The 12,167-nt window shown below is 45.6% G+C and overlaps 1 protein-coding gene across 1 annotated transcript in view; it reads left to right on the top strand.

The window, feature by feature from the left end:
* SPAG17 (sperm associated antigen 17) overlaps nt 1-12,167 on the top strand; it is a 289,645-nt gene that overhangs the window by 102,285 nt on the left and 175,193 nt on the right. The window contains 1 exon segment of the mRNA XM_043512980.1: nt 1,198-1,279. Within this exon segment, the coding sequence (XP_043368915.1) occupies nt 1,198-1,279 (82 nt within the window).

Raw genomic sequence — 12,167 nt, 5'->3', positions numbered from 1 at the left:
GGGGTGGAGAATTGGGCCATGTAGATGGTGGAGAGGAAACTGGAACTGGGACTGGGACATGGAGCAGAGAGGGGAGTCAAGTATGTATATGATGGGAGGAACTGGGATTGGGATAAGGACCAGATGGAGTGCCAAAGGTAGAAGGGGTCAGGCTCTCTGTGGGGAGTGTGTGGGGGAGCAGGAGGAGGGGATATTTGCAGTAGGACAAACAAGCCTACAGACTAGTTCTGTCCAGCAGGCCAAAGCCCAGGAACACAAAACATGAACTCTGGCAGTTTAAAAGGGTTTTTCTCTTATGAGAGAGAGAGAGATGTTGTTCAGATGGACCAGCCATCTGTTGGAGTCTCTGAAGAAGTTAGACATGCCTGGTTATCATCAAAGGATGGTAAGCCTTTAGGAAGATCATACATCTAGAACTGGTTATTTTAAAATCCTTTTTCTCTAAATGCTTTATTCCTACTGGTAAAGTAAGCAATACTTTGGTTTTTAAAGGCTGTTTTGCTACTGTGTTAATCACTAATAACAGACTCCCAAAGGGAAGAATTGCAGGTGTCCAAACTCAGTCAGACTTCCTGGGTAAGAACCATTGGCACACAGGGTATTTAGCCCAGAGCCTGGTCTGAGTGGGAGAATTGTAGAATTTTATCTTAGGAGAGGAAAATGGCCAAACACCCGTGAGGGTGGACTTGTGGGGCTTTTTCCCTCAATCTTTTCTGTTGCAGTTGTTCCACCTTAGGTAAGTAATTAAAAAATCACTGGAGCTGGGAGACTGGATGCTGGGGCTCTCATTTCCCAGGTGGGTGCCCTAACCACTGAGCAATAGAGTCCTTCTCACTTACTCTCTCTGGCTTGGATTTAGGCACCTACCTTCATGAGAGGGACAGAGTTTAGGACACCCGTGTCATCATCATCTCTCACTTGCTAGCTTAGGCAGCTCCCTGCCTAGTGTGCTGGCTTTTGTGGATCTCATTCTAAGGTGCCTGTCTCTCCCAATTCATTGTGTAGGGAGCCCAGGCAACTGATTTAGGCTTTGTGGATCCCAATGTTCTTCCAATGATTCTCTAGCTGTCTAAAAGTTAAGTGTTGCAACTCTGAGAAATAATCTCTTTATGGATCTGGGCCTCAGTGTTCAGAAGTAGCAACCTAACCTGGCTATATCTTTCTGTGTTTGTTTGATCCATGTTTTTGTTCCTTTAGGCACATCCTGCTTCTCCCACTATCCCTTCAAAGAAGAAAGTACAAACAGAAGAAATTCTAGTACCAGCATTTCTACCACAGGGTATGTGTGAAGGATTAAAATGCTAGAATGAATATCTAATTCCATGAGCAATTTTCTCTCTTGTCATGCATGCTCCTGTTTATTCAGTCTTGAAGTTAATTGTGCAACAAACTTTCTTCAGAGAATGGCTTTATTGGTTTGAATATTTGTGCCATGTTACCTAGCAATGGCACTAAGAACCCTGGGATATACCCCCAGAACCAACCATGTCTGACTCATGTAGCGGTGCAGTGTGGACACATGAGCATGAGCTTGGAAAGAATGGATCTGCAGGCATGGGACCCACAGAGGGGGGCTTACTGTGCCGTATAGACATGCCCAAGGGAATGGTTTGAACTAAGCTGGAGTGATGCTGATGTTTGATCTAATAATGCAGTGAGGGTACAACAGCTTGAGTTACAACAGCTAGTCTAATCACTCTGTGCTGCTAATCCAACTCTGTGTTACCATTCAAATCACTCTGTGTAACTCCAGTGTTGCTCTGAAGTGTGGTCACTCTCCATCAAGCTACGCTAGCTCAAGTGCAGATGCAGCATTTCTCAAATGCAGCACCGTTGCCGCATGAGGCCACCAATGGATTTTTTTCTGGCCACGATGTCCTCCAAAGCATGGGCAGAGATTCGGGGTGGGGGAAGCAGCGGCTCCTCCCTGCAGTGCCCAGCTGTTGCTCCTGAATAGCTGTTACCCAAGGCAGCAAGATGTGCCGTGTTCGTGTTTGTGCTGGCACCACCAGCAGGAATCAGTGCCTTGCATCACGCAATCTCCTGAGGGGCTCTGGGCAGCACCTCTGAAGACACGTGGCACCGATGTGCTCAGAGCTGAAGGTGGCTCTTGTCAGTGGAGGTAGTGCAATGTTCAGCCACTCAGAGCTCCCTTGGCAGCTCCCCTATTCCTGCCTGGTCAAGGCACGGGGAACCTGGGACTCTGCAGGCAGCCGGTGAGTTCCTGACACCACCTTCCCTGGGCCTCTCACTAGAGGGTCAGGGGAGGCAAGGAGAGAGACTGGTTTAACAACGTGGCCACCAGCAAGAGTTGGTGGCTACACTCTTGAGGCCACCAGAAATTTGTTGTGAGAACCCAAAGTTCTAGTTAATTGGTGCAGTGAACACAAACCCTAAGCATCTGTAGGATGCTGTAGCCCAGCGCCCTTCAGCAGGATTTTCCCTGCAATTACAGCTCCTAGTGGAAAAAATAGTATGTGATCACATAATTAAAGATGGTATTATCATGCATATGCACAAGGAGGCTCAATTAAGGTTGTATGGGCAACCTTAATTCTATCATTTCCTATTTTTGAGTGCTTGATTTTGAAAACTTTATTTTCTTTCAACATACCTTTTTCTGTGTAATTATTTATTAGCTTAGATTTGATGCTTCTGTGTAACAACCATGACTGCTGTGAATAAATGTATATAACTGGTGTATTGCGTGACTGCACAGTGGTTATACTTGGTAGTTTTAATTTATTTTATTTATTTATCTCATTGTGTTGTTTAAATACATTACAAAGAACAACCATTGCCAACAATCTGCAGAAATCACACTATTGACACAGTCCTTGGACCAAAAAGAAAAGGAGTACTTGTGGCACCTTAGAGACTAACAAATTTATTTGAGCATAAGCTTTCATGAGCTACAGCTCACTTCATCGGATGCATTCCTTGGACCAGGCCCTCAGCTGAAGTAAACTTATATATATACCGCCATTGAGGGGATAAATGTCCTTTAACTAGCCAGTGCTGATAAATATGTATTGCACCACTTCCTAAAAATCACTAGTTTATGCTCCAGAACACAATGGGTAGCAAATTTCAGAGCCTATATGTTTCACTGACAATGTTCTGCTACCTGTGGAGTTCAGTCCTGGGGTTATCAGCAAGAGATTCTGGTACAATACAAATGATACATTGGTGCATAGGAAAAATATAGGTTTCAGAGTAGCAGCCATGTTAGTCTGTATTCGCAAAAAGAAAAGGAGTACTTGTGGCACCTTAGAGACTAACAAATTAGTGGAGCTACACTAGCAGTGCAGCAATACTGGGAGATTAGGGTAAGATTTTCAAAAGCAATCAGTGTTTTCCTAACTCTGTTCCCATTGAAGTTAATGGTAAAACTTCCATTGATTTCAGTGAGAATAGAGCTAGGCCAATGCTTACCTCTCTGGAAAATATCACCCTTAAAGAACAATTTAAATGTGGAAACAGTCAGAGATAGTCAATTCTCAGACCTTTCAAGGCCTTTGAGAGGGTAACAGGCACCTTGAATCATACCTGGAAATGTATAGGAAGCCAGTGCAAAGTATGGAGTTTAGGAATTACTGTCCACTGGTCACAGTTAGAAGTTAGGAACAGGCTAATCTGCAGTAGTGGCAACTTCTGAATGGTCTTAAAAAGTAGTCTTAAGTAGGGCACATTACAGCAATCCAGTTTGGAAATAACAAAGTCATGATAACTGTGACCAGATTCCTTCAGGAAGGAAAGTTTCCAACAAAGATGAAAAAGCAGTTGTGGACCATTGCAGTTTTCATTGTTTCACTGTCAGAAATTGATAAGGAAATCAAAAGTTAACATTCTCACATCCACTCTGTTCTTCTGTTATACTAATGGTAGAATTTTTCATGACATGATCATGCAGCCCTGAATAACATGACACTTTGGTATCTAATCCAATTCAGCTATAAGATGTGATTTAATATTCTCTGTCAGTCCATTAAGGAGCGGTAGGGATGGTTAAGTGCCTTAATTGGTAATGTATTAAATTCAATCTTTTGGCCTTGATGTTTGTTTATTTGTTTTAAATACCTCAGAGCTGGCCTTGGAATTGATCTAGTCCAGCATATGGTTGTTACCTCATTAAGAACTTTGAGAACTACTGATGAAAAACACTATATAAGAGTTAGGTATAATTATTATTATTGTATTAAAATAAAAAAATACCTTTAAATTATCTTCTGGATATAATGGGGGGAAACTGCCCTTTTTAACCATAGATACATATTACACACCCAAAAACTATGTTAAAAAACATTATTAAGGTTGCAAAGTCAGGCACTCAGAAGTTGGTAAATGTCAGAATTAAGGATGTCTGTGCAACCTTAATTTGGCCCCCTCCCTCACAAAATGATGTTTTCTTTTGGCTGCCTTGTGCTGTTTAATTGAGAGGTACTAATGACGGGATGAATCACAGACCTCTTTATGGCTGTGAACTTACCCTTTGATTAACAGGTTTCAGAGTAGCAGCCGTGTTAGTCTGTATTCGCAAAAAGAAAAGGAGTACTTGTGGCACCTTAGAGACTAACAAATTTATTAGAGCATAAGCTTTCGTGAGCTACAGCTCACTTCATCGGATGCATTTGGTGGAAAAAACAGAGGAGAGATTTATATACACACACACAGAGAACATGAAACAATGGGTTTATCATACACACTGTAAGGAGAGTGATCACTTAAGATAAGCCATCACCAGCAGCAGGGGGGGGAAAGGAGGAAAACCTTTCATGGTGACAAGCAAGGTAGGCTAATTCCAGCAGTTAACAAGAATATCAGAGGAACAGTGGGGGGTGGGGTGGGAGGGAGAAATACCATGGGGAAATAGTTTTACTTTGTGTAATGACTCATCCATTCCCAGTCTCTATTCAAGCCTAAGTTAATTGTATCCAGTTTGCAAATTAATTCCAATTCAGCAGTCTCTCGTTGGAGTCTGTTTTTGAAGCTTTTTTGTTGAAGTATAGCCACTCTTAGGTCTGTGATCGAGTGACCAGAGAGATTGAAGTGTTCTCCAACTGGTTTTTGAATGTTATAATTCTTGACGTCTGATTTGTGTCCATTCATTCTTTTACGTAGAGACTGTCCAGTTTGGCCAATGTACATGGCAGAGGGGCATTGCTGGCACATGATGGCATATATCACATTGGTAGATGCGCAGGTGAACGAGCCTCTGATAGTGTGGCTGATGTGATTAGGCCCTATGATGGTATCCCCTGAATAGATATGTGGACAGAGTTGGCAACGGGCTTTGTTGCAAGGATAGGTTCCTGGGTTAGTGGTTCTGTTGTGTGGTGTGTGGTTGCTGGTGAGTATTTGCTTCAGATTAGGGGGCTGTCTCTAAGCAAGGACTGGTCTGTCTCCCAAGATCTGTGAGAGTGATGGGTCGTCCTTCAGGATAGGTTGTAGATCCTTGATGATGCGTTGGAGAGGTTTTAGTTGGGGGCTGAAGGTGATGGCTAGTGACGTTCTGTTGTTTTCTTTGTTGGGCCTGTCCTGTAGTAGGTGACTTCTGGGTACTCTTCTGGCTCTGTCAATCTGTTTCTTCACTTCAGCAGGTAGGTATTGTAGTTGTAGGAATGCATGATAGAGATCTTGTAGGTGTTTGTCTCTGTCTGAGGGGTTGGAGCAAATGCGGTTATATCGTAGCGCTTGGCTGTAGACAATGGATCGAGTGGTATGATCTGGATGAAAGCTAGAGGCATGTAGGTAGGAATAGCGGTCAGTAGGTTTCCGATATAGGGTGGTGTTTATGTGACCATCGCTTATTAGCACCGTAGTGTCCAGGAAGTGGATCTCTTGTGTGGACTGGTCCAGGCTGAGGTTGATGGTGGGATGGAAATTGTTGAAATCATGGTGGAATTCCTCAAGAGCTTCTTTTCCATGGGTCCAGATGATGAAGATGTCATCAATGTAGCGCAAGTAGAGTAGGGGCATTAGGGGACGAGAGCTGAGGAAGCCTTGTTCTAAGTCAGCCATAAAACTGTTGGCATACTGTGGGGCCATGCGGGTACCCATCGCAGTGCCGCTGATTTGAAGGTATACATTGTCACCAAATGTGAAATAGTTATGGGTCAGGACAAAGTCACAAAGTTCAGCCACCAGGTTAGCCGTGACAGTATCGGGGATACTGTTCCTGACGGCTTGTAGTCCATCTTTGTGTGGAATGTTGGTGTAGAGGGCTTCTACATCCATAGTGGCTAGGATGGTGTTTTTAGGAAGATCACCAATGGACTGTAGTTTCCTCAGGAAGTCAGTGGTGTCTCGAAGATAGCTGGGAGTGCTGGTAATGAAGGGCCTGAGGAGGGAGTCTACATAGCCAGACAATCCTGCTGTCAGGGTGCCAATGCCTGAGATGATGGGGCGTCCAGGATTTCCAGGTTTATGGATCTTGGGTAGCAGATAGAATACCCCAGGTCGGGGCTCCAGGGGTGTGTCTGTGCGGATTTATTCTTGTGCTTTTTCAGGGAGTTTCTTGAGCAAATGCTGTAGTTTCTTTTGGTAACTCTCAGTGGGATCAGAGGGTAATGGCTTGTAGAAAGTGGTGTTGGAGAGCTGCCTAGTAGCCTCTTGTTCATACTCTGACCTATTCACTGTGTTCTGCATGGCTGAGGTTATGGGGTAAGCGATGCTGCTTTTCCACAATTTCAGCTCGTGCACGTCGGCGGAAGCAGTCTATGTAGAAATCCAGGCTTGTGGAAAAGCAGCATCGCTTACCCCATAACCTCGGCCATGCAGAACACAGTGCCATCCACAGCCTCAGAAACAACTCTGACATCATAATCAAAAAGGCTGACAAAGGAGGTGCTGTCGTCATCATGAATAGGTCAGAGTATGAACAAGAGGCTACTAGGCACCTGTGACTGCTTCCTGATAGGGAAGGAGCAGTAGACAGCACAGAAGTTCGGGAATAGGTAGGGAGGCATTTGGGACTTCAGCGAGGGGTTATTGGGAGAGGTAAAAATGGGGATGGATGGTAGGGGAGGGGAGATAGATTGGGTGTTCATGTGAGGGAGGTATGGCTCCCCCAGCTCTGCCAGCCCATTCCAACTCCCATACACTCCACAGTTGTGCCAGGCACTCCAACCTTCCTTCACTCACCCATTCTGTAGCCCCAGCTCTGCCAGTGCATCCCAGCCACCCTGCACTCCAAATTACCTGCACCTCACTGTTCTTTCAGTGCACCCCAGCCCCCTACATCCCCAGCTCAGCCTGTGCACCCCAGATGCCCTGCACCCTTGCCTGCTTGCACCACACAGCTCTGCCAATGCACCCTAACACTGCATGAAAGCTGTTAATAAGTGTTGGAAGAACATTAACTGGGACATTGGAGGGTTCATATCTCACTGGGAAATGTGCACTGTATGGCATAGAAACATTACAACCTCTGTCACTTCAGTGTTTCTTGAAGATGGGGTACATGTATTGGACGGGGTCAGAGTATCTTTCCCTCAAAGATAAAACTGTCAGGATCTTGGAACAGAAATCCTATCTGTAATTTCTCTTGCTGGCCTACCACAAACTCCACCCTCCAACCACTGTGCAACACAACCAGGAACACTGTTCCATTGTAACGTAGTTGTCCTTTGCTCCAGGCACTTCATGTGAGTTGGGTTATAGGAATGGGACGTAATGGCTATAGACAAGTTTGAATATCAGGGAGTGAAGACTTCAGGGCGATGCGTTCCCTGCTTGCAATGGGGAGTCTTAGGTACATTAGTGGGGAGTGTCCACACTGGAAAGGGGAATGAAGGGAATGAGTCAGTGGCATGGCTGGAGAAGGACAGGGCTGGTGGAGCGCAACTGATGGGAGGGGGCAGGCTGGCTCAGTCTACTAAATGATGGGCATGATATGTATAATTGTCTAAATGATTACTAACCCCTACCACAATATATCTTTTCCTGTTCAAAAAACTAGGAAGTTTAATGGCAAAAAACTATATTGATGCAGAATTAAGATTGCTTGTTGGTATATCACCCCCTTGCAGAACACTGAGTTGAGCAAAACTCAAACTACTTCCTCAAGTAGTGTCCCTGTGGGTGCTTTACTTCAGGTACCTATGTGCCCCATGTGCCTTTGCTTGGAGATTTTTGGTAGCAGTGCCAGTTCAGCCCATTCATGCGTCCTACACATCCTCATGCCCCATACCAAGAATATGTAGGGCTGTGCAAGCGAACCACCCTCAGTTTCTTCTCAACCGCCTCGGCCTGAGACAGAGTGTGTTGCCTGCCTGCTTCTATCATTCAAGTTTAGCTTCTACTTTTAAATTTAGTTAGTGCAGTTATTTACATCTTTATTTTATATGTTTTATTTTGTGTGATAGGCTTGTTTTATATTTCTTTCCCCTCAAGAGTGGCCCACTCTCGAGATCCCCCCTAATCTGGGGTATGCAAGGATCTTCAGGATTCAAGCATTGCCTCACCTGCCTGAACTCTAGCCTGCTCAGTGGGGGGCATTCCTGGTTTCCTGGTGTATTCACTGTTTGGGGGATACGCATATTCCTAAAAAGTGTATATCTGTTCAGCATTTAAAAGTAGAACTAGGAAGAACAGGGAGATAAGACTCAAGATCCTGATGATAGAACATTTCCTTCATCTGGCCTTGGATCCAGGCCAGGAGACCCCCCTTGTACATCAGCCTCTGAGTGAGCATAGTGCCTCATCAACATCTGCATCGCATTCATCTAGACCTTCATAGAATCCCATGCACCACTATAGGCTGGGGACCGACTGGCTAAGCAGCAGTTCTTCAGAAAACGACCTGGGGATTACAGTGGATGAGAAGCTGGATATGAGTCAGCAGTGTGTCCTTGTTGCCAAGAAGGCCAACGGCATATTGGGCTGCATTAGTAGGAGCATTGTCAGCAGATCGAGGGAAGTGATTATTCCCCTCTATTCAGCACTGGTGAGGCCACATCTGGAGTATTGTGTCCAATTTTGGGCCTCCCACGACAGAAAGGATGTGGGCAACGTTCAGCGAAAGGAAATGAAAATGATCAGGGGGCTGGGGCACATAACTTACAAGGACAGGCTGAGGGAACTGGGCTTGTTTAGTCTGCAGAAAAGAAGAGTGAGTAGGGATTTGATAGCTGCCTTCAACTACCTGAAGGGAGGTTCCAAAGAGGATGGAGCTCAGCTGTTCTCAGTGGTGGCAGGTGACAGAACAAGAAGCAATGGTCTCAAGTTGCAGTGGGGGTAGGCTACGTTGGATATTAGGAAAAACTATTTCACTAGGAGGGTGGTGAAGCACTGGAATGGGTTATTTAGGGAGGTGGTGGAATCTCCATCCTTAGGGTGATTAAGGCCCGGCTTGACAAAATCCTAGCTGGGAAGATTTAGTTGGTGTTGGTCCTATTTTGAGCAGGGGGTTGGACTAGATGACCTCCTGGGGTCTCTTCCAACCCTAATCTTCTATGATTCTATGATTCATAGGACAGCTAATCAGAGGATACCAGGAAGACTCGTAAGAAAAAGAAGAATTCTCCTCACAAAGACCCTACTTCAAAAAAGCCTCCTTCTCAAGATAAGACGCAGTTGGAGACCGCAGATGCTGGTCTAGGTACTGTGAAGGCTCAAGGCTTTGCTGGTATTGATTCTGCATTAGGGCTCTGAGCTCTTCTAAGGGTCGTGGTCCCAAACATGCCTCGGTACTGAAAACATCCCTGGTACTGCAAAAGCATGATCATGCTGTGAAAGAGTCTAAATGCTCTACCTCTAAGGAGGTCGTACCTACAGCCCCTTTGCAATGTCTGGTAATTAAACAAATCACTCAGATTCTCTCGATACTGGCAAGGAAACTGGCATCTGGGTGTCCCCCAAGCAGTCATCTTCTTTGGTACCGGTGACTTGCATCAGACAGGACCCACCTAAACGGACTGCCCTCAGTACCGACTGTGGAACCTTGCCCTGTTTCAGCTCAAATCCATCTAGTACCACAAGAATTTAGATACTCAAGAAACTTATTTGTCTCAGACAAATTGGAGTCTCCTCTTTTAATGGGTACTGAGCTTCTTTCAGTACTGAGAATGGCACGGTGACTGAGATTGGACCTTTCCCCAGTACCACTTGATTTTTTAGAAACCTCTGAGTTTGGCAGGGCTCCTTCTTTAGTTGATGAGCAGTTCTCTTCAGATGCCCAAATCTCAGCGCAGGGTTCCCCTACTTGCCAACAGAAGGCACCCTCACTGGCACCTTCATGGAAAGAGAGGAGCTGTAAGTGAGGCAATCTTGTGCCCCTTCTCATTGGTTTGAGCCACACGGGATGTCATCTCCTATGCCCTCTAGACCTCCTCAGTGGCCATATTGGGATCCTTGGGCTGCCTATTGACAGCAGTTTTCTCAAGCCCATAGTCTTTCTCGGGGGAACCACCAAAGGAGATAGTCTCCTGTTCCATCTACTCGTCCTCCAACCCCTCAATCACAGGAATCTTTTGAAGAACAAAGAGACTAAAACACATAAGGAGGCTACTCCATGAACTAATATCTCCTCTTCTTCAGATGATGAGGTTATGTCACCTCCACCTTCTCTAGCAGATTATTTTAAACCATTTCAAGAAGTAATTAAACATATTACAGACTCCTTACAGATCCCCCTAGAAGAGGCCCAAGAGTCACAGCACATTCTTCTAGATATCTTGCAATGGACACCCTCTGCTCAAGTGGCCTTATCAATAAATGAGGCCTTCTTGGATCCCTCCAAGACCATCTGGCAGACCCAGACAATGATTCCACCAACATACAAATGTGCTGATAAAAAGTATTATGTTCCAGTCACAAATTCTGAATTTTTATTTTCACATGCTTCACCTACATTTCTAGTTGTGGAAGCTGTAAATGAATGTGGTTGACAGCACCACACTAAATCAACATCATACGATAAGGACCACAAATACTTTGACATTTTTGTCTGTAAGAGCTACTCATCTGCCACCCTTCAGTTTATGATTGTAAATTACAAAGCTCTTATGACTAAATATAACCGCACCAATTATTCTCAGTTCACCTCCTTTATTGAGCACCTTCAGGCAGAACATTACAAGCAATTCCAGGCTATTATTATTGAAGATGAGCTACTGCCTAGAACCTCATCTCAGGCCTCCTTAAACCTAGTTGACATTGCGGCTTGTTCTGTTTCAACAGCAGTCACCATCCATTGGGCATCCTGGCTTCAACTTTCTAGGTGCCCCAGACAGTTCCAAAGTACCTCCCTTTTGATGGATCAAAACTCTTAGCTGAATCCACTGATGAGTCACTGCACACCCTACAGGATTCCAAGGCCACCTTAAGATTCCTTGGGGTATATACACCTGCAAGTAACAAAAGTTTAGTAGAATCCATGTGGTGCAGAGATCCCATCCCATGCAGGGCTGGATTAACTCTCCTGTGAGCCCCGGGCTATTAGATTTTGTGGGGCCCCTGTATACAAGTCTTCTTCCTAATTTAAAACAAAATTATCACAATTATGGCATCGAGGCTATTAGCACTACGCTAAACTTGCCTTTTAATTAACATAAAGCCATTCTGTGGTTACATTTCAGTCTTAAAACATGTAGAATATAGTTAAGTTAATTCAAAATAGCATACGTCTTACCTTAGAACAGCTCTTATATTAGTTTCTTTTTGAGAGGGAGTTTGGGTGCAGGAGGGGGCTCCACGCTGGGGCAGAGTGTTGGGGTGCAGGAGAGGGTGAAGGATGTGGGCTCTGGGAGGGAGTTTGGTGCAGGAGGGGATTCTGTCCTGAGGCAGGGGGTTGGGGTGCAGGATGGAGTGCGGGGTCTGGGAGGGAGTTTGGGTGCAGGACGGGATTCTGACCTGGGGCAAGGGGTTGGGGTGCAGGATGGGGTGCGAGGTGTAGGCTCCAGCCGGGAGACACTTACCATAGGTGGCTCCCAGCTGGCGGTGCAGCAGGACTCAGGCAGGCTGCCTGCATGCCGTGGCCCCATGCCACTCCCGGAAGCGGGAGGCTGCTGGCTTGTCTCTGCGACCCCTTGCAGGGCAGGAGGAGGCTCCGCGCACTGCCCCTGCCCCCAGCGTCCCCGCCCCGGAGCTTCCTGTGGCTGGTTCCCAACCAATGGGAGATGCAGGGGTGGTGCTGGGGGCAGGGGCAGCACGCAGAACTGCCTTCT

This window comes from Dermochelys coriacea, chromosome 1 (genome assembly GCF_009764565.3).
Source record: "Dermochelys coriacea isolate rDerCor1 chromosome 1, rDerCor1.pri.v4, whole genome shotgun sequence".
NCBI classification, from domain to species: domain Eukaryota; kingdom Metazoa; phylum Chordata; order Testudines; family Dermochelyidae; genus Dermochelys; species Dermochelys coriacea.
Note: the sequence above shows the minus strand (reverse complement) of the source record. Positions and strands in the feature narration are given on the sequence as shown.